The sequence below is a fragment of the Culex quinquefasciatus genome, chromosome 2 (assembly GCF_015732765.1).
Source record: "Culex quinquefasciatus strain JHB chromosome 2, VPISU_Cqui_1.0_pri_paternal, whole genome shotgun sequence".
Classification (NCBI taxonomy): domain Eukaryota; kingdom Metazoa; phylum Arthropoda; class Insecta; order Diptera; family Culicidae; genus Culex; species Culex quinquefasciatus.
Window position 1 is genome coordinate 292523 of NC_051862.1, and position 27910 is coordinate 320432.

General features: G+C 42.4%; 1 protein-coding gene across 6 annotated transcripts; it reads right to left on the reverse strand.

The window, feature by feature from the left end:
- Nucleotides 1–176: 176 nt before the first annotated feature.
- Nucleotides 177–27466, reverse strand: LOC6040538 (ras-interacting protein RIP3). 6 transcript variants are annotated; one of them, XM_038256776.1, is made up of 11 exons: nt 20154–20665; nt 17096–18187; nt 14618–15042; nt 14413–14557; nt 2596–2771; nt 2392–2506; nt 1515–1897; nt 1311–1448; nt 1003–1252; nt 469–938; nt 177–393 (listed from the first exon to the last, which is right to left on the reverse strand). In XM_038256776.1, exons 2-11 carry the CDS (start codon nt 18009–18011, stop codon nt 313–315), a joined length of 3099 nt encoding a protein of 1032 aa, XP_038112704.1. In that variant the 5' UTR covers nt 18012–18187; nt 20154–20665; the 3' UTR covers nt 177–312. The 6 variants fall into 6 exon arrangements, with proteins under 6 accessions (XP_038112704.1, XP_038112703.1, XP_038112705.1 ...); XM_038256775.1 differs by lacking the exon at nt 20154–20665 and adding an exon at nt 27276–27466 and having other exon boundaries at nt 259–393; XM_038256777.1 differs by having other exon boundaries at nt 259–393; nt 14413–14554.
- Between the last annotated feature and the right edge of the window lie 444 nt (nt 27467–27910).

Consider the following 27910-nt stretch of genomic DNA (forward strand, 5'->3'; position numbering starts at 1 on the left):
AACTGGGGCGATTAGGGATACATAGGGCGAATAGGAACCCACGAGACAATTATGCGTAGAAACACAGAAATCGATCAAAAAATTTCAATCGCGTTTTTCTCAGTTGCACTTTTTTGAACATGGGACAATTATGCGTAGAACGGCAGTATAGACGTAGTCTCTCACTTCCTAATAGATAAGTTTAATAATTTTTACTCCTGTTACTAGCAATTTTTACTCCTGTCTAGCAGTTTAGTCTGCTTGCGATAAATGATCATCTTGGATGCTTTTTTTCTGACGTTATGTTGCTTTTATTGCCGCTTTACCCTTTTCTCATTGGGACGCCACCTGGAAACGGTACTGCCTTTCCATGTTTTCGATCTCCGCCCATATTCCGCGGACTTCCTTGAAGAGCTGTAACGAGTATGAAAATAGGGTTTTCTGTAGCATCAAATCTAATGTAGTTGAGAGACTGCGGTTTTCTTTTACCATGGTCAGCCAGTGTTCATCGGCCAACAGCTCGTTCAGGATGATGGTCGCCGCTTTGGACGAGTCGTTCGAAATCTGCTGATTGACGCGCTTGGCGCACTCAACAAACATCATGTACTTCTGGTGGCAAATCTTGTGCAGCAGCTCGAACCGCGACGAACAGATGCGGCAAAGCAAAAAGTTCTTCTCGTACTGGATGCGCGCGTCCTGCACCTGGCACGGCGCCAACGTGGCCGTGTTGTACGTTTGACCCTGCAGCACGATCCGTACCGATATTCCCGGCTGGTGGCACGCCACGCAAACCGGATGGTTCATGTTCGTGTGGCCCAGCTCGGTCATGATGTCGTACGCGGGGAAGGTCGCAATCGACGTAATCATGTTCCGGGACCACGGCGTTATCTGGATCAATCGCCGCTTGCGATCGTCGGTGAGGCTGTCGATGGTTTGCACGCGAGACAGGAAGTAGTCGTCTGGAAAAGGGGTAAAGTGCGGTTCAAGGTGGTGGCTAAACTAAACTTCAAGACAGTTTGTTACCTTGCTCTTGGAAAATTTCCTTCAGGAAGTTGGAATCGAGAGCCTGCGAGATCAGCGTTTGGATGTAAACCTCGAACACGTCCTGATAAATCTTCGTTTCGTTCATGGACTTTTCCAGGAACTGCTCGGTATCGTCGATCGACATTTCGTTGCGCATAAATTCGACCACCGACTCCATGTGGTTGTGCACGCGGAAGCGAACCGGAATTTTCACGTACAGCTTCTTGCTCTCTGTGTTCCAGGCCGCGTACTAAAGAACAATGGTCAGTTATGTGAAGTTAACTTTCGGTAGCTTATTGCATACGTACCGTGGACACATTTCGGTGCAGCGTTTTTCCGTTCTGATCAAACGGCTCGTACTTTTGCAGCAGCGTTTTACCGTCCACGCGCCAAATCGAAGGGTAATCCTGGACCAGCTCCGAACGTATCACAACAAAATCGCCAGTCTTTTAAAGAAAACAAAAGTGATTTTAGCAAAATCATATTAAAAGCCCTGAGACGACTCAACCAACCTGGAAATCATCACTGTTGGAAGTTGTTTGCTGCTGGGATTGTTGCTGCGAAGGTTGCTGCTGCTGTTGTTGCTGCACAATGTTTCCCGCGCTGTACTGCTGCTGCTGCTGCTGTTGCATGTCCTGGTACTGGTTCTGCATAATCTGATTACTGGCGATGGCGGCGGTGTGCTGGTACAATTGCTGTTGTTGCTGCTGCTGTTGGTACACCTGCTGTTGTTGCTGATGCATAACTTGCTGCTGCTGCTGCTGCTGTTGCTGGATTTGTTGGGGATTTGTAAGATTCTGGGCTGCGACGTTGGACGTGGCAGTGGTGGCGGTCGCCGCCACATTGTCGTCGGTTCCGTAGTCGAAATCTGCAATGCCAGCCCCGGCAGCGGCCACTAAAACGAACAAGATACAGTCAAGCGGTACGTGCAGAGTTAAATCGAAGCATGACTATCGTGAAGTTGATGCACAACAATCTCATATTTACAAATGATGCACATATTAAGAAGTAAAGAGCAATTACCATTGATTTTGGCGTTTTGAGAGGTGCGACAATGCGACAACATTTCGGATTAATTAGTTGTCCATGTTTCAATGCAAGGGTTTGGAGGTGTTGCATGGCGCGATGGGATGAGAAGAGATGGGAAAAATGTTTGTATTTTGAATAAACAATCGATCGAGCTTGATGCGTGAAAAAGAGCGTTTAAGAGATTAAGAGAGATTTACTGAGTTTATACAAATAATGAACACGTGGCACACAAAAACATGGCGAACTGTTACGCCGAGTGAGATACAGGTATGATATGTGTTGAGCTCATGTAATTGAAAATAAAATTAATTAAATAGTGTGAGTGAAGGTGTAGGAAATGGTCTGCTTGCATGTACACACCTGACAGGATATTCGAGCGTGGACGTTGCTGCTTGCCACGTGGACTTCCAATAATATTTTTGGGCTTTTTTGATTTTGAGTCTCCCATCATATCTTGCTCATCGTCGTCATCCTCCTGCAAAACGGGGTGGCAACATCAAAACAACGGTCGTTCTTTGAAAACACCAAACAACAAAAAACACACAACTATTGCTTAGGACATACTTTTTCCTGTGGTGTCCAGACGGGATCAGCATCGGAATCGGATCCGAAATCGGCCGGTTCGTCCATTTGGCCCCGATCCATCAACTGCTGAATGTTGGAAGCTTTGGACTTGGCCTTCCTGTTTGACGTCTGGCGTCGCTGGGGAACATTCAGCGGATCGTTTCCTGTTTGGCCGACTTTAGGTTGTTTATTAAATATCATAAATAAAAGACATAAACACAGACACAATATTATACGTGGAAATCAAAGAGCAAGGTAATGGGGAAAATTTAAGCATTCTCTATGTATTGGACAAAAAAAAATACAAATTTAATGAGGCATGTAATTAATTTGAAAGGGTTTGAAAAGCTTTTTTTTAAAAACACAACAAGATTAATTCCGTTCTAAACATTCTTCCTAGCAAGATAACTTGAGTTATGGCAAATAATTGAACAAAATTGAAAATAAAAATATAACACAACCTTTCAAAAACTGAACTGGAGTTACATTTCAGAAAGATATCTTACAAAAATCAAGCTGAAGTGATCTTATAAAAAGTTATCTTGTAGAAATCGAGATGAAGTTATCTTGCAGAATGTTATCTTACAAAAACGGTCCTGAATTTATCTTGCAGAAATAAACCTGAAGATATCTGGCAAGAATTTATTTTGCAAAAATCGAGCTCAAGTTATACAAAAAGTTATACAAAATTTGACCTGAAGTTATTTTGTAAAAAGTTATCGTCCAGAGCTCGAGCTGAAGTTATCTTGCAGAGAGCTATCTTACAAAAGACGCGCTGAAGTTAATTTGCAGAAAGTTATCTTACAAAATCTGTCCTGAATCTTTCAGATAACCTCAGGTTGCATATGACTTGATGTTATCTTGCGGATTCGATGATTTTAGAAAAAAAATCGCTGCGAGATAACTTCTTCCATCTGCCATAGAGCACAAAAATCTAAAAGTAACATAAGTACTTAAAAAATAAGTTTTCTCAAATATATTTTTTTCCAAATTCCGATTTTACATTTTGTTGTCCACTAATGCAAACATTTTTCAAAGTTGATGTCGGTTGAAATATGGCCCTGGGAATAACAAAAGTGTGTTTACCACCGGACAGGTGGGAATAACAAAACGGCGATCATTTCAATAGCAAGTCTTGTTTGAATATCTTATTTTGTTATCAGGAATGAGAATAAAAAATAATAATATCCCAAACACATAGTCTAAACGCTTTTTTCGTGTGGTATTCCAACTTAAGGGTGCACAGCAACCAAGGAAGTTGTCGTCTTCTTATTCCAAAATTGGCAAATTTACGGACCCAATCCTGAAACAATTTGATTGTAAAAATAGTCAAACTATGTTGTGAATAATTTTGAAGATAGTAAGATAGTGAAGATAGTAGGGGATGAAGTAAAAATCATATCGATAGTTTCCGTAATTTTGAAGATACTAAAATGTCTGTAACGAAAATCTTGGTGCAAAAGCTCTGGTTGAAGTGTACCGTTGAAAAAAAAACACCCATCAGTCATAATCTAATTTGTTGTTATTTTTTATTGTTGAATTTCACTTTAACTATGGTAAAATTTAGTTTTTTTTTTAATTTTGCTAAATACGGTCGGAACTATTGCAAAATTTGGACCAATTTTGTCAAGTACATTATTTTGGCAATGCAATGTAGTCTTTGTACCAAAACTTTTTCTAAAAGTGATAAAATATTTTTTAATTATCAATATTGGAATATTCTTTTAATTATTGGTACATCTATAATTAAAAGAATCTGACAGTTTGATCGAAAATGTTGTGCATAATGTTGAGATGGCAACCACTGCCCCATTACTTTTGCGCGCTACTGCGCCAACAGAACTGTCAGCAGATGTTCCTGTTTACTTTGTTTACAATAAATCTTAGTCTTTTAACAACCGCTCTAAACGTAACACACGTTTTTTAATTATCCTCCTGTAAGCCATCCGAACCTCTTTTAGGTTATGGGCCCAGCCCGTTGCTAATCCGGGTTGTCGTTTCTTAGTAAACTTGTCGGGATGTCGGAGGACGCGGTTGTGCGCGAGGATCGCTACCATGTCGCGCTGTTTGACGGCAGGAACTTTGCCGCGTGGAAGTATCGAGTTCTGGTACTCCTGGAGGAGTACGAGCTGGACGACTGCATTCTACACGAGGTTGGAGAGCTTCCTGAGCTGATTCCGAAGACGGAAGATTCGACGACGGTTTCGGCGGACAAGGAGAAGAGGCGGAAGGAACAGCTGAAGAGAAGGCGGAAGTGCAAGCGTTTGTTGATCGAGCGCATTCACGATTCCCAGCTCGAGTACGTTCAGGACAAGCAGTCGCCGAAGGAAATCTGGACGACGCTCAAGAATGTGTTCGAACGGAAGAGCGTCGCGAGCCGTATGCATCTCCAGCGGCAAATCCTGAGCATGCGATTCGACGGTGGCCGTTTGACGGATCACTTCTTGCGCTTCGACAAGCTGGTGCGTGAGTTCCGTGGAACCGGGGCCGTAATGGACGACATTGACGCGGTTTGTCACCTCCTGCTGACGCTCGGTTCGGCGTTTGCTACCGTGGTGACGTCGATTGAGACCATGGCGGAGGAGAACCTGTCGATGGAATTCGTCAAATGTCGGCTGCTAGACGAGGAGACGAAGCAGAAGGGTTTGGGCGTCGATTCGCTCACCGCCGGGAACGAGGCTGCTGCTTTCTCCGGAATGAAGATGCAGAAGAAGATCCGCTGCTTCAGCTGCAAAAAGGAAGGCCACAAGAGTGTAGACTGCACGGAGAAAAAGAAGAGAAAACAACAGTACAACCAAAAACAACACGGTGCAAAAGCAAACGTTGCTGGCACGAGTGAGCGAAACAGTGTTTGTTTTGTGGGCGTGAGCGGCGGCGAGCCGCAGAAAGTGCAGCGGCGGGTAAAGTGGTTCCTTGACTCCGGGGCGTCGGACCATCTGTCACGAGAGAAAGAGTTGTTTGTCGAGCTGCACAAGCTGTCCAAACCGATCGAGATTGCTGTGGCCAAGGACGGGGAGTTTATTGTGGCCGAACACGCTGGCACTGTGAAGATGTTTTCTGTTGTGGGTGGCCGGTCCGTCGAGTGCACTGTGAAAGATGTTCTTTTTGTTCCGCAACTGCGCTACAACTTGTTTTCCGTGGTACGGATCGAGAAAGCCGGGATGCGGGTTGTTTTCGACGGTGGTAAAGCGCTGATTTACCGCGGCGACGAAATTGTTGTGTGTGGTGCTCGGCGTGATAAGCTGTACGAGCTGGATTTTCGTCCTTTCGATTGCGAGAAGTCGCTGTTGTCTTGTGGCCGCGTTCAGAGTGATTCTGTGTTGTGCCACCGTCGATTTGGCCACCTCAACGAGAGAAGTTTGACAGATCTCGCGCGAAACGACATGGTGTCAGGGCTGACACTGACAGTCGACAAAGGAGTCGACCAAACGATTGTCTGCCAGTCGTGCATCGAAGACGATTGGAGTCACTTTACCGTCGTGTTCCTGATGCGATCGAAGGACGAAGTGCTGGGCTGTTTCGAGCAGTACGAGGCGCTGGCCACGGCGAAGTTCCAGACGAAGGTTTCCCGTTTGCGGTGCGATAACGGTGGCGAGTACACCGGCCGGCGTTTCAAGCAGTTTTGCCGTACGAAGGGGATCCAGATCGAGTTCACCGTTCCGTACACACCGGAACAGAACGGGACAAGCGAGCGCATGAACCGGACACTGGTCGAAAAGGCCAGGACAATGCTGCTGGATTCGGGACTGGACAAGCGTTTCTGGGGGCAAGCGGTGCGAACGGCGGCATATTTGCTGAACAGGAGTCCGACCAGCGCAGTTGTTTACAAACAAACACCGTTCGAACTTTGGGAGAAGAAAAAGCCGGACGTTTCGAAGCTGCGAGTTTTGGGTGCGAAACGTTTGTACATGTGCCGAAGGAACTCCGAAAGAAGCTGGACCCGAAGTCTTGGCGTGGTTTCCTGGTCGGTTACGCTGCGAATGGGTATCTGGTCTGGGATCCGGTCAACAAACGAATTGTCACTGCTCGAGATGTGGATTTTGTCGAAACCAAAACGACCGTGAAGAAGAACGACCAGCATGAAGTGGAGCAGTTCGTGGTGTACCCGATTCCTGACGAAGCTGAAGAACCTGTCGCCCCAGTCGCGCCGGCCGAGCGCGAGGGAGAAGAAGAAGTGACGTCCGATGAAGAGTTCGGCAGTTTCGACGACGACGAAGAAGCTGACGGCGATCAAGAAGAACTGAACGCGGGAGGAGTTCCCGCCGCAAAAGAAGGGCCTGTCGGAGAAGATCCTGAAGTCGGTGCCGACGCTGATCCAGGTAGACCGCCGAGGGATCGTACAGCTCCATCCTGGCATCGTGATTACGATATGGATTACGCTGGTTTCGCCTTGTGTGCTACAAGTTTCCTTGACAACATTCCACAAACGATTGCTGAGCTGATGAAACGGGACGACTGGTGCAGATGGAAATCTGCCATTGACGAGGAGATCGATTCGTTGGGGCGCAATAAAACTTGGACCTTGACGAAGCTCCCCGCTGGTCGCACGCCGGTCACCTGCAAGTGGGTGTTTCGTGTGAAACGCGGTGACGGAGTTGTGGCCGACAAATACAAGGCGAGACTGGTGGCTAGAGGCTTTAGCCAGAAGGTGGGATTCGACTACACGGAAACGTACTCCCCGGTGGCGAAGCTGGACACGCTGCGACTGGTGTTGGCACTGGCACATCGGCAAGAGATGCACGTTCACCAGATGGACGTGAAGACGGCGTTTTTGAACGGGATCCTGCACGAAGAAATCTATATGACGCAGCCTGACGGGTTTCAGCAGGGGAAGGACCTCGTTTGCCGACTGCATCGTTCGCTGTACGGGCTCAAACAAGCGTCGAGGGCGTGGAACGAGCGTTTCGACGAGTTCATCCAGAAGCTGAAGTTCGTCCGTAGTCCTAACGACCAGTGCCTGTACGTACGAGGAACCGGAAGAGAGCAGATCATCGTAGTACTGTATGTTGATGACATTTTGGTTGTTGGGTCGTCGCTGAAGCTGGTGAAGGTCGTGAAAAAGTGCTTAAACGGAGAATTCGAGATGACGGACGCCGGCGAGGTGGGACAGTTTCTTGGATTGACCATCGATCGGCAGCCAGGGGTCATGCGAATCAGTCAGCGGCGATATTTCGAGAGTTTGCTGCAACGGTTCGGCATGATGGAGTGCAAACCGACGTCGACGCCGATGGAGAATCGTTTGCGACTGGAGAAGGGAGTTGAAGCGCAGCGTACCACCAAACCGTACAGAGAACTCATTGGCTGTTTGATGTACGCGGCACTCACCACGAGGCCGGACCTGTCTGCTGCAGTAAACTACTTTAGCCAGTTCCAGGCATGCCCGAATGATGAGCATTGGATCCACCTTAAACGGGTGCTCAGGTATATCAAAGGAACGCTGGATGTCGGGCTTGTCTATCGGATCGAGAAGGAGGCGCCGTTGCTGGAAGTCTTCTGTGACGCTGACTGGGCGAATGACCTGGTCGATCGACGATCGGTGACAGGGTGCATCTTCAAACTGTACGGTTGCACGGTGAACTGGATTACCCGGAAACAACCAACCGTTTCGTTGTCCTCGACGGAAGCTGAACTTGCAGCGCTGTGTACCGCCGCGTGCCATACTCTCTGGATGGTGCGGGTGCTCCGCGACTTGGGGTTGAAGCCGGACGGGCCGATTTCCCTGCACGAGGACAATCAATCAACAATTCGGATTGCCGAGGATGCGCGTGATCACGGGAGGCTCAAGCACATCGACACGAAGTTTCATTTCTTGCGAGATTTGATCAACGAGGGAGTGTTGGAGCTAAAGTTCGTGCGTTCTTCGGCACAGCAGGCCGACATGATGACCAAGGGCCTTCCGGCGACTTCCTTCAGGGAGTTGTGCACGAAGATCGGGCTTGGACGGTGCTGTGGTTGAGCAGGGGTGTTGAGATGGCAACCACTGCCCCATTACTTTTGCGCGCTACTGCGCCAACAGAACTGTCAGCAGATGTTCCTGTTTACTTTGTTTACAATAAATCTTAGTCTTTTAACAACCGCTCTAAACGTAACACACGTTTTTTAATTATCCTCCTGTAAGCCATCCGAACCTCTTTTACATAACACAATATTTTAATTGTGGTTTGGTTGAACGTTTTATCAGAATGAATTACTATGAATACAAAGAGACGAGTTGTTCCTTTTAATTCCGCTATATAGTTTGTAAAAAAGTATTTACATCCCTTGGGCACTATGCACATATTGTGATGAAACATCAAAAAATTTAATGTTGACAGAAACCTAGTACTACGTTTCGTTCAGATACTCATCCCAAACATTTTTCTACAAAAAGCTCATGAAAAGATTATTTCTTTAAAAAGTTCTATAACAAATACACAAATCAAAAAAGGTGCAAAAAAAGTTTGTACACCTTTCGAAAAATTAACATAAACAAATTTATATGTTGACAAATCACCATAAGTCTAGTCTCCGAACTCCATATAGACATCGTGCTGCATATTTGCATGCATGACTGCTTAAAAAAATAATTTGGATTGAATATAAAGTTTAAAAACATTGCATAATCCACCTTTAGGTAATTGGTGCCTTCCTCACAATATCTTCATCCAGAATTGCATCATTCCCTTAACATGTTTAACAAGCTTCAATACTCATTTCTTTCGATAGGGTTTTCAGATCTTCAATCCTTTTGGCTCATCGGTAAGGACTTTTGATAACTTATCCAACGATAGTTCGGTGTACACACTTTTTTGTGACTTTTTTGATTTTAGAACTGGGAAACTCGGTTTGCTTTTGAACCTTCATTCGTGTTTGATCTTGAACACTGTTCTGTTTGAAACAGGGTTCGTCGGTTTCACTGAACAACTGTTTGAACCCGTGTTTAAACATTTGCCTTAAACAAACGGTTTAAGCAAGACATGCGCATTTACAGCCGATAATTAGTTCAAATCAAATTATTCGCTCTACAGCATTGCCTTGGCGTTCTCGAATTAGTTATTTTATTGAAATTTATGTAATTTTTGAGACAGAAAAATCCTTTTTAGCTTAGAAAACCGTGCAAACCAAACAATTGTTGTCACCAGAGTTCAAACTCAAGTTCGAAACTCGCGTGAACTTGGGTTTGTGTTCGAACATCTGCACAAAACGGAATCAAAAGAAAGTTGCTGTTTGAACGCGGGTGACAAAATTTTGACAGAAGTTCAAACAATGAACAGTTCGGGCAATGACTGTTTTTTTACATATTTTAATATCTTGACAGATGCGTCGAGAACAGAACACTGATGAAGTCTGCAAGTAGTAGACGAAATACGTATCTGTCAAGATATTAAAATATATAGCGGAATTAAAAGGAACAACTCGTCTCTTTGTATTCCTAACATATTTTTTTTTATAGCTAGGGACCATCCACAAATCACGTGGACACTTTTTTTGGAAATCTAACCCTACTAAGGTGTCCGCGTGGTTTATGGATGACTCCCTAGCACTTTCAAACATGTTGGTTATTTGCACACATGTTTTGCCTGGTATCTGTTAAATTTTAACTTTTTTTAATTCAAATCTTGAACAAAATTTGTCAGCAAATGTTTACTGATTTTATTCAGCATTTGAAAATATGAAAATATGTATTTTGTTATTGGAACAAAGCAATAATATTAAAATTATATAATTAGCTTTATAATAAGAAAATAATATCAAAATCAGTTATTTACTAGCACAAAAAAAAACATCTCATCAATACTGAGTCATCGGGAACATTTTTTTTCTCTGCTATCGAAATTCGTGTCATAATTTTTGATACCAAAATGAGTTATTTTTCTTATAAATCTCTGTTATGGAAAGCAAATGACCAAGAAGGTTAAAGCTCCCAGAACCTGACCTCCTGACAATACCAAATTAGAACTTTTCCAGTTATTTCCATCTGCTCGGGAAATTAAGTTTTGACATTATCACCGTGTTCCTGAGAAAATTTTGTATGAATTTTAAATTTCGATCAATGTATTATTTTTGGTTCATGAGTTATTGATTTTTGATTGTAATAAAGTTTAATAATTACCTTAAAATTACATAGCGAGTGCGCGTCTTGGCTCGTAGTGGAGCAAAATCCTACCTGTTTGTACCGACGAGCGACCTTGCTTTTGATAAAAATGACATATTTCTAGGTACCTAATTGATAATCTCTGTCATTCAACAATGAATCATTGAACCCAACAAATATGTAAACATTTCTCAGGAACACGATGGTGATGTCAATGCTTAAATTAAAATATGCTCATAATTTAAAACTAAACATTTTTTTGCGCAATTTTGTTTAAAATGAGTCCTGGCCCGACTTGTACGACTTGCCGTTCCAAAGACAATTTTATTTTTAACTTTGGGGTGGTGTCAAATAGAAGAGGATATTCCCGATTAGCACCAAAATTGAGATTCTTGCTAGTTTCGATGGTATCAACATCCCCATCAAATTTTTACTTGATCAGAAGATGTTGATTTTAATTTTACACTTATACTTTTTTCTCGTCAACATTAAAATTGAGTAAATTTTCTTAAATGAACACACAGGGACGAGTCACTACCACCACCAATATGTTGATCTTCAAACAATCACACGACCACATCGAGCAGCACTCGTTCCTTCTTCCTCCGCAGCATCCGAGCCTCATCTCAACCAGCAGCCAGACCGATCCAATCCCGTAACCTTGTGGGGAGACCGCATTCCAGTTGGCGGCGGCCGTTCGGATTTATTTTCTTCAGAAAACGCCAAGCACGCAGAGAAAAAAAAAGATGCAGACAGAGGCATTCTAGTTTGTTTGATCTTTTTGGAAAGTGAAATTTTCAAAAATTGGCACAATCGGCAAATTTCAATCAGCTCTCGTGCGGTAATAGAGTTTTTTTTTTAACATTGAATGAAATTGAAACGTGGCAAGTTGAAAGGTTTATCGTAAAACCGTACAACGTTTTTTCACAGTGGAAAAAATGTGTACCGTCTCTCGCTCTCGTTAATGGTTTGCCACCAGTAGATTCGAAGTGTTACAATGTTGTTTTTAGCTATGTGTACATGTGCTTTCTCGTACGTTGTTTTTTTTTTTTTGGTTTTCAATTTCATTGACAATGCTATTTTCGTTTTACAAATTGAACAAGTGCCATGGCTTGGGTGCTACCTCTGTGCTACTCTCTTTTTTTCCTTAATACTAAAGCGAAAACCTGAAAAGGAATATAAAAGTGCAATTATGGAATAAAAAAACAAACAATGATCTTCGGTAATAAAGTATTTTATATTCTGTATTATTTTTTCTTTCCACTTTTTTCTCACTTGACTTGGACTTTTCAAACGCAAATGCTAGTGTTTTAGTATTAATTCATTCTGGTCTGCCTATATGTAACCTATGTTGTAATCCTGCCGCCTGACGAAGCGAAATGAACCTTTTTTTTAAAGCTGTGATGAGTAACATTCTTTTCCATTGCACTCGAAACACGTGATGGAGCGGACTGCTACTCACGTCTCAGATTGTAAGAGAGGCTCTGCAAACAAACAAAAAAACAGATTGGTCGTCGCACTACAAGTCACGCGAGAACGATCCACCTTTAGCACAGCTTGTGTGTGTGTGTGTGTGTGTGTGTGGGCTTCTTACGGTTTCTAAATTAACTTATTACAATATCTGTTGTGTGTTCTTTTGTTTGTTTTGTATCTGCTTGCGTTTGCGTTTTTAGTGTCCACATTCCCTTCAATATAACAAATTTACTTTCACTGTGAAATGCTATAGTCGGTTTGCTATCTTGTGATTTTTGTTTTTATACAAAGTAGATTTTACGTACTAGAAATATTTTCTTGCTTCCATCAACTGAACAACAGAAATGAAATTTAAATTAATCATAAAATAACGCTCTTCTACTGCTATTAACATTATCCCTTCGTGTATGAGAGTAATATTTTGTTGTTTGTTTTTTTTTTCTTTCTTTATCATATGCTTTAGTATGGTACAAACTATGTACAAATTGTGTGTTTGTGTGTTTTATCTCACTTGCGTGAATGCCACTCGATTATTGTTTTTGTTGCCAAAAATAATAACCCCTTTCCAAGGTAATTCATACCGATTGATCATAACAGTAACAGTAGCATTGCAACAGCTAGATTTTGCTTCTTATTTGTGCCTTCGTGTGTGTGTGTGTGAGAGTTTGGGTCATAAATCGTCGTCGTCGTATTCGTCCTCGTCGTGTCGTTTTCTCGTTCTTGGTCAATACATTTCATCTCATTTTTTTTTTTTTTTGATTTCGAGTCTAAGTGCAAACCTAGAGTTTCATATCACAGAGACCACCCGCTAGATTTCACGAGTATTATGTGTGTGTGTTTTGTCATTAAGCGTTTTGTTTTGTTTGTTTGTGAGATTGCCAATTTTTTTTATCCATCAAAAATAAGCTACACTAAACCGACCGTAATTTGAGTCAAATCGTACTCAGCATATGAAATGCACGAAAGTTGATTCGAACTTCACTAAAAATGGTTAAAAATTAAAATGTTAGACAGATTTGGTTTTGGCGGTAAATCATAACTTTTTTTTGGGGGAGAAACAAAACCAAGTATTATGTAGATCTCAGTTGAATACTGTGTTACGCTTGGGGCACTGGTAATATTTGCTAAGTTTTCAACCCTGCTTTGCATATCATGTGCCGTGTTCCGAAGTCGCTGCAGTAACGTTCCAGCGTAGACCTGCTCGTAGAGAATTCACACAACTACTAGTCCTTTGAGTCCTAGGGAGTTTTCCTTATTGTTTTCTTCAGAGTCTGGCGAATGCCGTACAAAACGTTCGAGTCACACGAGATAAGAGAAAATACACGATCTGGTAGCACCCTGGCCAGCGTCTTCTTATTATGCTCTTAATTTAGGATATAAATCTTGATCTTCCTTTTGAAGGATACACAACTACAGCACAACTAAAAACAAATCAGTACTCTTCGTTCGCTCTAATTTTTTTTTGTAATCCACCTTTGTACAAACGGATCACGGAGAAAGAGGGAGGTTGGACATGACAATCAAAGTTATAATGGCACGATCTGCTGTCTGGGCAATGGGCTATGACGATGATGATGATGATGATGGGAATGGGGAACGGTGATGAGTGGGTGGGGGGGTCGAGCGGAGGGAGAAAAGTTACCACCTTTGTCGCCGGAGATGAAGATCAAACAAACTGAATGCACCCTCGTCTTGCTGTTGGGCCGCCTGGGCAGCATGATGATAGTACGACTGTTGCATCATCTGCTGCTGCAACTGCTGATGGTGGGGATGGGAGGGATGGGTCACCGGAAGACTACTGGGATTCAGAGCGGCAGCAGCGGAACTGAGCAAATGTTGAGCCGTTGGAGTCATAATTATGCTCTGCTGTTGCTGTTGACTCGCTTGATGCTGCTGGCTAAGCTGAGATTGCTGGTGCTGAGACGAAGCTGAGGAAGCTACGGATGCCGACGTCGACGTGCTTGCCGCCGACGGCGATGACAAATGCTGGGAAGTGGTCGGTGATCGGGTTGATCCCGTGTAAAGATCTTTCGTAGCTTTCGCTATCGATTGCTGCTGTTGCGCTTGTATTTGCAGCTGGTGTTGGTGGTGTTGTTGCGACTGTTGTTGCAACTGTTGTTGCGCAGTCTGCATTTTCTTTTGATTGCGTTCTACTTGCAATTGAAGTTCTGCCGCAGCAAGGGTCGCCACTGCGACCGCTGTATTGCTATTGCGAATTGAGTTGTAGCTGCTAGCGTCGCTAGTGCCACTGTCATATGATAAGTTATTACCTTCACCAACGTCGTATTTGCGCTTTCGGTTATCCTTTGTGACCGCGGCGGCGTAGGACGAGTATCGGGGATCGGGTTGTTGCTGAAGCTGGTGTTGTTGTTGTTGTTGTTGTGATTGCTGTAGTTGATCCTGTTGCTTTTGCTGCTGAGTTGGAATATGGAAATTAGACATGTATTGTTCTGCGTGTAACATACCGTTACTAACATCATGGGTCATTGCTTGGGCGGCCTGGGCTTGGGGCGTCGGCGCGGTTGTTTGCTGCTGTTGTGCCTGCGTTTGCTGATTGGCAGCAGCAGCAGCTGCGGCCGCTGTTTGTTGCTTATTGGCAGCTGCGCCGGAAGCGGTATTCTTTGCCGCATTCGAGGCATTACCGGCTGGCCTTGTCCAGGTGGTTTTGCGGTTACTTCTGGTGGCCGGGGGTGGCGAAGTGTCTCGTTCGCCCTGCAAAAACTTGAGATAGCTGCCCATGAAGCCTTTGCTGTCCTTTGCCGGAACATTAAACTTTTTAGCCGGCGGCGTTGCGGAAACTCCGTTATTTCCACTACCAGCACCATCCGTGGAAGCACCTTGCTGTTGCTGGGGTTGCGATTGCGGCTGTTGCTTCGAGTTTTCTGCAAGAAATCCAAGTTCTTCCTCTATATTCGGGACTACAACCTTATTACTGTTCGTCTCGGCACTACCGGAAGGCCGTTCGTCTTCGCTGCGACCAGCTTCACTACCGGCGGTGGCCACGTTGGCGTTATCGCTTGCACTTAGCAGAGTGGTGTAGGTTGGAACCTCAAAATTACCACTGGCAGCCGCCGCCAGGGTGGTGTTCATAATCTCGTTAGGTATCAGTGGGATGGGACCATGGAAGGTGGGATAATAAATGGGATGCGGTGGTGGGATGAAGGAAGTGGAAGGGGTTTGGGCCATAAAGTTACTGTTGCCAAACATTTTTGTTGTACCAGCAGGTGGAGGAGCCAAGTTCCATCGGTCGAAATCCAGCGTATTTCCGCCGCTGCTTTGCGGTTGCTCTTTTGTCGCCGTACTCGAGCCCGTGCTGCTGGCGCTCGTTGACGACGATGTCATGGTCGAAGAATTTGCACTAAACTCCCCGTTGGCCACACTGGCTGCCGGAACGATACGGGTTGGTGTGTCCGACTTTTTTCGCCTCGATTTGGATTCAGTCTTTTCGGGAGTTACCGGAACGGTGCGTTCCGGGGTGGCGGCGAGATGATACTCGGTTGTTGTAAGTTTTTCACTATTGTCATCGGATCACTGCTACGTTCTTGTGGCTGTGACCGTTCGTTTGTACTCCTACCATCCCAGTGACTGAGCGTGGGCACTTGTATTGGGGGTATGTGAGGCTGATGCTGTTGCTGTTGCGGGGCCGGTTGCTGGGCACGGGTTATGACCGATGGATAGGCAACCTGCTGTTGCTGTTGCGTTTGAGAAGGTTGCCGTGACAAAGTTGTCGACGGTGACCGTGACGACGTCGTCGATTGTTGTTGCTGCTGCTGCTGTTGTTGTTGGGAAGAGTGGTGCTGTGGGGACGAAAGAGTGCTACTACCCATGGGACTGTTATACATGGGATAGGCCGGACTCAACACATGGCCAATGGGGGACATTTGAGAGTGAGAATGAGCCGGAGAGGATGCGCGTCGGGAGGATAACGGAACCGAAGAATTGCTATAATCGGAAGCGGCCGGCGATGAAGGTGGCATATGATGGCGAGGTAACGATGCAATCGGACCGTTTGAATACTGTTGGGATTGTGGTTGCGCCGTTTGTTGGTGCGGTTGGGACTCGCGCTTTACTCGACCGTACTCGACGGTGTCAGTGCTGCTACCAGATACATTCAACTGATTATAACTAGATCTATAGCTACTAGAGGCACTGTTTTGTTGATATTGCTGCTGCTGCTGCTGTTGTTGTTGTTGCTGCTGTTGTTGTTGTTGTTGTTGTTGATTACTACTACTGTTACTGTTACTCCTAGAAATGTTACTACTACTACCATTATTGACACGATTAATCGGACTATTCAGCTTTGTAACTGTAGCTGAAGATGAGGACGAAGAATTGGACGAGTTACTCGTCCGTCCTCCGTTGTCAGTGATTGAATAACTGATCGGCGATGACTGGGGTTGATGACTGATCACTATGTGCTGACCATCGGATTTGATGATGGCCGTCGGGGTGTTACCTCCGCCTCCACCTCCCCTCCTATCGCTTTTGATTGGGACGAGGTTTTATGTACAATTTTACTACTGTTTAGCCCAATCGGGGGTGACGCCGTAGACGGAGGTACGATGAAACTGTTCATCTGCAGCAGATGGTTTTGCTGTTGATGCTGGTGTTGCTGATGCTGGGACAGGAGATGTTGCACCTGTTGGTTTTGATGCTGAACCTGCAGACCGGGTGACAATAGCCGGGTCTTTGGGTCGGCCACAGTATTGTGGTTGCGAGACGCATACACTATTGAAGAGTTTACAAGGGGCGTTTGGGATGGTATAATGCGCGATTGATACTTGTAATCTTTCGCACTAGCCGTTACAGAGGAAGAGGGTGATGGTTGGGAAGAAGGGGAGGAACTGATTGAACCAGACACCGGGGTAGCAACAATGCAAGATGATGAAGAGGTCTGCTGGAGCGAAGACGAACTAGAGCCTCCTGTACCGGAAGTGGACGACAATGACTTACTAGCACTACCGTAATCCAGCTGTTGTTTGCTGGTCTGTTGCTGCTGTTGGTTGGAATAGTTGGATAGAGATTCATTTACACCTCCGTACTGCTGCGGGTTGCTGCTGGAGTTTGACGAAGCAAAGTAGTTGGTGGTGGCCTTGGATGAGCCAGTGTTGGTGCTTCCCGTGTTCACCGCTGGTGATGCAGAACGAGCTGATGCCTTACTGGCCAGCTGCGAGTTGAGTTGTTGGTTCAGATTGGTGAAATGTGCGTTGAAATTCTCATAGGTAGAAGTGGTGGTTTTCGACGATGCCGAAGTTACAGGGCTCGACTGTACGACATTTTCGTGGGGCATAATCCCGAACGGGCTTGGCAATTGGTTGTTTCCTTGCCATGATCCGCTCGTCGAGGAGTTGCCACTACTTGCTGCGCTGGTGTTTGAAGCTTGCTGCTGTTGCTGTTGTTGTTGCTGCTGTTGTTGTTGTTGCTGTTCAAAGAAATTGGCAGCTTGAGCCGCCAACGTGTGTGTAGCGTAATTGTCTCGCAGAACTTCAGATTCACTGGCCTGCTTCACAGCCGCTTGGGCTTGAGCTTGGGCCAACACTCGGTGCTGGTTGATGGTGGAGCTGTAATGGGCTGGCTTTGGGTTCGCAGCAGGGTGAAACAACGGCGTAAACACTGCATCGTAGCTGACTCCCGGAGGAGACAGAAACCCAGGCGGATTAAACGGTCCCGACGAGGTCCCGAGAGACGTCGTATGAGCTGCCTGCAGTAGCAGTTGGGACGTAGTTGATGGCACTCCTACGGTTGTGTTGTGAGCTGCAAGCCCAATACCACCGGCCGCGGCCGCTGTAGCCAGATGGTGGTGGAACTCACCACTTGCCGTGCCCGGCTGGCGGTTATACGTGTAGGACCATGGCCCTACTGGATCCATGTTGGTTGCTAAGTATTAGATTGAAACGAACTCACGAGTGATGTGTCGAAGACGGGCTGTCCTTCCTTAGGTGACGCGCTGTCGGCGGCGACAGTTCATCCGTGCGGTGTCTACGCTGGTCCGATACAGTACCAAGGGTCTCATATGGGCAAGTAATCACCCATCAAGAACGAATCCTGAAACAATGAAATGAATTCTGTTAGTAAATAGGCTGAGTTGGCAGGTTTAATGTTCAATTTAAATATGAAAGAATGGGGTTTAAAGTCCCAAGAACCACATTATTTTGAATTGAAAAAAAGACGGGAGCCGAACAAACTGTAAAAAGTTTTGGGCACCAACCCCATTCAAACTGGTTTTATGATTGCAAATTGTTTTTTTTTTTTTTTAAATTGAGATAATGCAGAACATATTTGACTGTTGCCAACAAACATCGAACCTATGCAAAAAATAATAATGAAAATATTCGGCATTTCGGATTTACAAATTTATCCTTTTTTTGTCTACAATGTGCCCTGTAATATTCCTTGGCCTAACCAAATTTAGATTTGGGTTCTTGAACATATTCGAAATATTCATAATGCAACAGATTACGAATAAGCTTTTGCTATAAGCACCATTTTATTTTTTAATATTATGGTTTATAATGAGAGAATAGTGCTTATGATAGCAATGCAACTCTTTTAGTTTTGTCTGTCTTTATAATTATATTCAAATACTTTTGACTTGTCCTTTTACATGTTATGAACTTATTAATGCCACAACAAGTTTTTTAAAGATTCGTAATGAGTAGAGAGCCTATATGGAGAGGCGAAATGTAACTCTCAGGGTTCCAATCGAGCAACAAGATCATGCAAGAACAAGGTCGGAATCAATCTAAAATAATGTTGGCAAAAAAAACGAGACTTATAGCAATCACTAGTATTGTTGAACTTTTGTTGATAATAATCTGATAGTTTTTGTTATGTCTGTGCTTGTTCGGTGCAAGAAAAGTGCCAGCACCAAAGAAAAACTACAAGTTTTTCAACCTTAAATTTGAATGACTTAGGGTGTTTGCAATTTATCCCAGAACATTTCATTTCCCTATGTAGGTCCCTAGTAATGAGTACATAGCTCATCAAACTACAAAAAATATTATTTCAGAAAATACATTGGAATATCCTTTACCACTTGAAGTCGATTACGTTTTTAAAAATCGTTAAATTAAACAACTTTCACAAAAAAACCATACTTAAAATGACAACGAAAAAGATTAACAAAGTGTGCTGTCACAAAACGAATACGAAAAAAAAAACTTATTCGCATCGCGAGCGGCAGTAGTTGCAAGAGACAGTGACAGTTACAGGTACAGGTTTCATTTTGGTACGTAGTGGCTATCATTCACACCAGCTTTCTTCGTTTTCCCTGCCACTATTGATCTGAATGCATTTCATTCTCGTCCAAACAATACCCTACGCAGTCTTTCGTGCATACTCACAAACAAACATACACACATACATACATACGCGCCCTACCCTCCGGTCATACAAACACACACATGAATCTGCGTACATGTCCTCATACATATTTTCGCATTCGCATAAACCAGCTCTCGCTACATACGACGGTACGATACGAGCATACATTTTTGTCATCCTTTATTCTTTTCCACAAAGCGTCCCCATCCCCAATAATAATGCTTGTTTTTCTTGCTGTTGTTGTTTTTCCTCTTTTTCTCGCGCTGCTGGTGTTCCTCTCTCTCTGTCTCACTTTTTCTCTTCCCACGTCCCGCTTGCCCACAGTTGGCGCGTTCACACATCAAAGCAGCGCAAAATAGCGAGCCGCGAGATGGAGTCGCTTCGGTATCACGCAAAATGCTTCTCACTCATACTCGCTACTCACACATACATCGCACAACTACCAAAGCTCGTCACGTCCGTCGCAGAGGAGCCACTTGAGAAAAGAGAAAAGAATAAAAAAAAATGTGCTGCACGAAGCCCAATAGCATTCGACCAGAGCGAGAGCAACCGTCGAGTGTTTTGTGTTTGTGAATACCACCACCATACCATCCATCTCTCTTGCCTTTTGGCAGCTCAAGCTCGGGACGTGAGCATATTTTTTTATGTATGTAATTTGATTAATTGCCTCACGTTCGAAAATAATCACCTTTGCGGACACTGCCTGTTGTGCAAAACAATAGACACAACACCACTGCTCACTGCAAGTTCCTTCCGGTCGGAGGTCCGCCCTGCTGGAACTCGTTCAATTCAGACTCGGTGCCCTTTTATGCTGGCTTGTCCTCAAGTCTTTTCTTCTTCACAATTTGATTGATTGCGCTGGTAGAAGAATACCTTGTAACACTCACTATACACATACAGTGGAACAGGGCGCGAGTAGAGACGATCCGAAAAAAACCTCTGCGTCGTCGACTGGATCCGCGACGGGCAGCCTCCAATGGGTTTTTTTACGTTCAAGATTTCATCCTAATTACAACACCTGCAGCCGAAATAACATGCACCATTCGTACTCTGCACTTTCCGGCATCGATTTACGATTAGTTATTCCAGTTTTGGCTTATATTCACTATGCATTGAACGCAGCAAAATTTCCTTCAAATTTACTTTTGCCTTCAAAATGTCCGCCGCGATTTTTCCATTTCTCTCTTGCGTCTCTTTCTCGCCAGTCACATTCACACATTCAGTGCCTGAGAAGCAACTCGCTTGCAGCTGTACAGGTTGCGTATAATTTTCTTGCCACCGTTTGGTGGGTTTGTTTTTGCCTACATAAGACCCATCTGGCGGCGAATGAGCTTACTAGAATACACTTTTGCTGCATTGGCCAAAGTAACGGCACCAGGCCTGCAAAAAGTTTCCAACCCAGCGTACACATGAAGCAAGCCAAAAAATCAGTTCACTGCTTGTTTTTGACTGTAAGTCTACACTCAAAATCAGAAGTATACCTCAAAAGGGTACTTTCAATCCTCAAAAAGGATACTTTCTATCCTTTTCATAAGTTCACCCGGCGTCACCCTTTTAAAAGGGTATGTCAAAATCAGTACATTTTCGATACCCTTTTAAAGGGTGACGACGGGTGAACTTGAAAAAAGGATACTTTTACTTTGAGTGTACTGTGTCTGTTCAACCACTGCCACCTGACTCGTGCCGGTCGGCTGCTGGAGAATGAGAGACATGAAAAAATGAGCTACACTCACTCAATTCATGTCATATCGACGGTAACATTTCAAAAGGCATCATGTACATTTTGACACTTTCTGGGTTATTGCATATTCTGAAAGTACTCCTAATAAGCTACCTTTCCACCAAATATGAGCAAAAGTTACTTCAGTAAAGTCTGTTTAATCATGATTTTAAATAAAGTAACATAAACAAAATCTCTGCCATCAGCAGTCCCTGTTTATATAACCCTGTCAACCTGTCAAACAAAAGACTACATGAACCTCGTGACGAAAAAAAAAGCAACATGAACAAAGCGCCATGTACATTCGGCGAAGAAAAACGAATCATAACAAAGCGCCCCCCTCAGTGACAGCAGGGTGATATCGACGTTGGTGATTTCAAAAGGAGTTATGTTTGTTTTACTCAAATAAAATTACGGAAATGATGTTTTATTTAATTTGGATGATAAAGTATCAATAAAAGCAACGTTTTTCATCATTTGTTATTATTAGAACATTTTATTTTGCTTTTATATTAAAACGGGAATTGAAAATGGAAGCTCTACATTCAAATGCGTTTTTCTCAAAACGCATGGTTTGTACATGATGCTTTTTGAAATGTTGGCGTCGATATGACGGACTCGTAAAATCCACAATTTTGACTATTTTTAAAAAATTGAATGGTTCTAGATTGTGCAAAACACTCAAAATATTCGTTGTTTATGTTCAAAATGACATTTCCACGCATAAATACAAACTTTTTGTGTAAAAACTTGTTTCTTTATGTGTGTGCGTGCAACGTCGAATGAGCGTTGGTCGACTTCTGCCACACAGTGCAGCTGCTCAGTGAGCTCGGGCACTCACGACTGAGTCGGGTTTGTTTATGTCACGGTTTTGTGATTTGGTGAATGGAGATGAAAAATTCGTGTCAGCTTCACCGATTTTCGCGTCATGACCCCTGACATTTTCAGCACTAAAGGCACCATGATGTTAAGGAATCAAGACAAAACACGATATCAACGAGATGTCTAATCAGGTTTTACACCGTGCAGCTCGTGTGCACTGTTTACATGGTCTTCGTCGATTGTCGACGAATTTCCCCGAACACAATCGACGGCCGCACTCCTTTCTAACCTCCAAATCGAGTCGGCGTAAAACCTAATTAAAGTTGTGAATAATTCAATTATTGTGTCATTCATTTTTAGAGCAATGACTGCCAATGATGATTCTGGATCCCTAGATCCCAGAAAACTAAAGAAAAGATCTACAGAAAAATCCTCTTATTAGTTCACATTAACAAAATATCTCCATTAGTAATTTAGTGCTAGTGCATTGAAAAAGTAGGTACAGTATTAGATTATCCGAAGCTTAGATAATCAAAAGTTTCAATTATCAGTGGAGTCATATCTTGAGTCATATTGAAATATTGAATTGAACACCCAAAAATTCGGAACACTTTTATGATAATTTGTCAACAGCATGCCAAATGTAGCTTTTCGAGCGACCCTACTATTTTTAGGGACCGAGCCACGTAGCCCAGTGGTAACGCTTCCGCCTCGTAAGCGGTAGATCGGGGTTCAAATCCCGGCTCGGACCAACACAACTGGTGATCTTTTCCCTTCTGGAATCGATTGCTTAGTAAAGGGAAGGTAGTGTATCGTCACAAACTGGACCTTATCACGACACCTTAGGGAGGCGACCTATGGAATGTTAACATTAACCTTAACATGTTAACATTAAGTTGAGAATGAACTGCCACTGAATCCGCTTTGTAAATGCCGGCCCCGATACTCTTCAAGGGTGTTCCCCTCAGGAACAGGGAAAGATTTACTTTTTACTTTACTATTTTTAGGACCTTCATTTGGACATTCTCTTGCTGTTATTTCACTAGTAAAAGCAGTACTTTGTGAACAAAAAACTTCATTTCAATATTATTTTATCAGATCATCACTAAGCTTGAATTTCATTGATTTCAGTGTGTGTCATTAGGTTTTTTTATTATTTTGTTAAAAACATCTGGAGTTTTTTCAAAAGGTCCATTAAATCAAATTTTTAGATTTTACTTTTTGGGTGTTTTTTTTAACACCCCTGACTCAAGGTGGTTACAAAAACACCCAAAAAGCAAAAACTGGAAATTTGGTTTATTGAACCTTTTTAAAAAAAACTCCAGATATGAACTCTGAATTTGTGGATTTCAAGGGTCAATATTTTTCTTTAAAAAATTATATAAAACGTAAAAAATAACAATCGGTCAAAACATCAATCGAAAGATCCCGAGAAAAGCTTTCACATGAAGGTAAAGGCAAATAATTATGTTTAACTATCGTTTTTCCATGATTTTTTATTTTAAATTGGGCGATCCGTAAACCGTTCCGTATATGTGGGATGACTGTAACTCCCAAAAACTTCAGAGGATTCAGAACAAAATAGACAAATCAAGCGAAAGTCCAAGGCTGCTTTTTGTTGGTGAGAGATTTGACACCTCCCATACTAAATGTCTCAATTTTCATACATTTTGTTAATTTTCTTAAAAAAAACGTTTCTTAATCCACCATTAGGTTGTTGGTGCCTTCCTCACATTTACAAAGTAATAATGAAAAAAAGTTTATGAAAAAAATATATATCTGATACAGACTTTTCCAGAAAACATGCAGACTCTCATTTGAAGCAATGTGACAACCGGGCGTTTCGCATCTGGCGCGACTCTCGCACGTACACTGAGGAAAAAGAATGTAAGATTTTCATAAGACTGATTTGAGTATCCACTAGGCTCTCGCGATTTTCATAGACAATATTATGACCATCACTATAAATTCATAAGGTTATAACTAAACTTTACTTATGTATTTGGTCCACTGTTGATAGACTATGGACTTCATAAGAAATTCTTATGAAATTCATCTGTAATTTTTCAATGGTTTTCGCGTATGATGCTAGTGTGAAATTTTTTGACATTTCAAGATGGCGAAAGGACGGATCGAGCAGACAATTTTAAACGCTCGCTACTCCAAATCGCTTCGTAGTTCGGTAACTACTTCACAAAGCTGCCGCCGCCGCTATGAGTTTTACCGCGGGTTTTGGTTCGAAGTTGAATATTTTGTTTTGGTATTTTAGGTAATATCAATGGCCGTTGGTTCCGCCGGCGGCCCTCCCCAGCATCCTCCAGAAGGATCCGGAGAATAGCATCGGTGAGGACAGTTCCGAGCAGCGGTCGAAGGTTTAAGTTTGATTGACGCGGTCATGCCGAAGGTGGTGGCCATCCGGCAGAACATGCGGAATCACCAGCAAAAGACGATTAAACCGGAGGCTGCGGAAACCAACGGGACGACGAGCAGTGGAAGGAAATTAAGTTTTGGTTATATTACGATAATTTAAAAATATATACGTTTAAAATTAAAATAAATTTTTGTTTTCATTCAATTAATAAAAATAAGAAAAAATGGGTATAAAAAACAATGTTTATTAATATAATCTCCATGAGCATTGCCATATATTCTGTACACAATTCCATCTATGAATGTCATAAGATAACTCAATGGAAATCTTAATTGACGGCTTTGTCAAATTTCCCCTCCCAGCCATAAGAAAATCTTATGACATCCGAATAAAATCCTGATGTCGAAAGGTCATAAGACGTTCTTATGAATTTTGCCAGTACCTTTTTCTGAGTGTAAACAAAAAGACCCGGCCTTTTGAGGTTATGCAAAAAATCACCCTTTTATGTAGATACAAATATCTTTTTCTTGGCATAACTTTTTAAATACTTAACTAAACAGAATAAATTTTAATAGGGTCTTATGGGACCCAAAAACGAACCGAACAAGGCTGACCCGGCCAACATCGGTTCAGCCAGTTCTGAGAAAATCGTGTGGAAAAAAATCATGTCTACACACAACCCCACAGACATTTGCTCAGAATTTGATTCTGAGTCGATATGTATACGTGAAGGTATATCTAGAAGGTATATTTAAGAAGTTCAATTTTCGAGTGATTTTATAGCCTTGGCTCAGTGAGGCGAGGAAGGCAAAACCTAACATATGAAAACTATATATTTTAGGTGTACAAATTTCCTGCTGAATCGAATACCGTACTTATCTCGATTGCAAATATTTCGAACAGTTTTTATTTTAACAACATTCTAGACATAATTTGTACACCTAATCAATCAATACTTTTATCATAAAGAATCATTATATTGCTTTAAAAAAGAGTTTTCCTGAGTTCCCATATTCAAATACAAGGACCGTCATTTCTAACACAATTGGGCCGAGCTCCTGTGGTCTAATGGTTACAGGTTTCGCTTTACGAGCGGAAGATCGTGGTTTCAAGCCCACATGGCTTGGCACACCCTTTCCCCTGTACTCTTCACATGTATAAGGACCAACTGTTCTCTGTATAATTGCCCTACAGAGCTCCACGGCCCGATCGCAAAAAGTGCTTTGAAGGGACGAGTTTTCCAGAAACCAGAACTTAAGGGCTAGCTGGGTATAAGTAAACGTAAAATGTGCACTTCGGTTCTAGCGATACATTTGGACAGTACAGAGTGGAAAAAGGCAGAGCCAAAGAGGATTGAAAAAACATTCAAACCTCTTCGGCGGCGAAGTTACGGCAGTGGATCGCTCGACACAGTCGCTCAACAATAGCGTGTGTGCGTGTCCCATCAGCCTAATAACAGAAGAAGCCTTTGTGATTCTATAAAAAGAATTGCAAGTCCGCAATAGATCTAATTCCTGGTCGCAGTGGATAGTGGATAAAAAAAAAAAAAAAAAAAAAAAAAAAACACAATTGGGCACCTAGCGGCCATTTCAAAATGATTCTGAAACATTCTCCCTGGCTTAGCACCAGTGAACAGTTACTTCATCAAGCCGAGGTTGACACTTTGGATGAAATGTCCAATAATATAATTGATGCAATTAAAAAAACTTCAGCTGCATTGATTCGCTTTTTATGTAGTTTGTAAGTTAGTTTTAAGCTATTTCTTTTGTAAATAACGTCATGATTCGAAATCCGGACACTTAGTACCATATTATTTTTGTTATTGCTGGCAAAAAATCATGTAATAAGTTGGAAATGTAGAAATATTATCAGGATTTAGTATAAACAGTCAGTTTTAAGACAATGCATGCAAAATATGTATTTTCTAACAATTTTTCATCAGAATTTGAAAATTAAAATGACTTGTTGTGCTTCGAATCCCGAGGGCTTTTGTTAATTTGATTTGGTTAACCGCGGTGGATTTTCTTGAAATAATTCGAACTGTCAAAAATCCACCAAAGCATCCACCACATTGATCGCACAAAAAACTGTGGTAGAAAAGTATCCACCGGTAGATGCTTTGGTGGATTTTTGACAGTTCGAATTATTTCAAGAAAATCCACCGCGGTTAACCAAATCAAATTAACAAAAGCCCTCCGGACACTGTTAAAAGCTGATTCGAAATCCGGACACTTTTGCTTCGAATTCCGGACACTCGTTTTTGCTAATGAATTGCACAAATTTGGACTGAATTGTTAGTGAATGGCATTCTTTAGGTCTCAAATAAGCTGTTAACATCAAAACAATCGATAGGTTATATAAAAATGGCTAGAATTCAAGAAAATCAAAAACATAAATTTCTGCTTTGTCTTCCCGGTGCTTCGGACGGCTATGAAATATTTCCGTTGAAATGTTTCGCATTTTTGGTAAACTTATAATTTTATTTTATTTAATTGTTTTGGCATTAACTACAGCGTTCAAACAAATTTTAATTGAAAGTTGATGTTAGAATTCATCAAATAACACAGTTTTGACATTCATACTGCGAACTTAGGTATATCCAAATAATTGATAAAACAAGTTGAAGTGTCCGGGTTTCGAAGCGTCCGGGAATTCGAATCATGACGTTATAGGACCTCCTTCATTATTGAAACAAAAAAACTAACCTCCGGTAGAAGAATCATGTTTCGCACCTTGTTTTTTTTTGGCTATCTAGCGCAGGGGCCCATTCCCACAAATAAAATACGTACAAACCAAACAAATTCCTTAATCGAATCCCAATACACAAATCACCCCTTAAAACACTACGTCATTTGGAGTTGACGCAACATAGCGATGTTTTGCAAATGTCCACTCACGTTTCTCAGCGCTTTCCGGAAATCCTGTTGTTCACTTTAAACAAAATGCACTGAATTAACAACGAAACTGGAATCTTATTTATCACACTCGACCGCGAAAATCCGAAAATTTAAAGTATACGTATTTTAATCAAATAAACGTATCAATTAGCTTCCCGACCGATTCCACGTACTGTCACTTTCAGACAATCATGATGCACTTTGGTTTTGACAAGTCAAGCAAACAAATCAGTGATGCCAGACGCTTGCTTTTTCTTAAATGAGCAGTTCTCTACGAAATCGGTCTTTTTTCTTTTATTTTATTTTTTGTATTTTTTAATCCGGCTGAAACTTTTTTGGTGCCTTCGGTATGCCCAAAGAAGCCATTTTGCATCATTAGTTTGTCCATATAATTTTCCATACAAATTTGGCAGCTTTCCATACAAAAATGATATGTGAAAATTCAAAAATCTGTATCTTTTGAAGGATTTTTTTGATCGATTTGGTGTCTTCGGCAAAGTTGTAGGTATAGATATGGGCTACACGAAAAAAATGATACAAAGTAAAAAAAAATGTGATTTTTAATTTCACTTTTTGCCACTAAAATTTGATTTGCAAAAAAAAACACAATTTTTATTTTTTTTTTATTTTTTGAT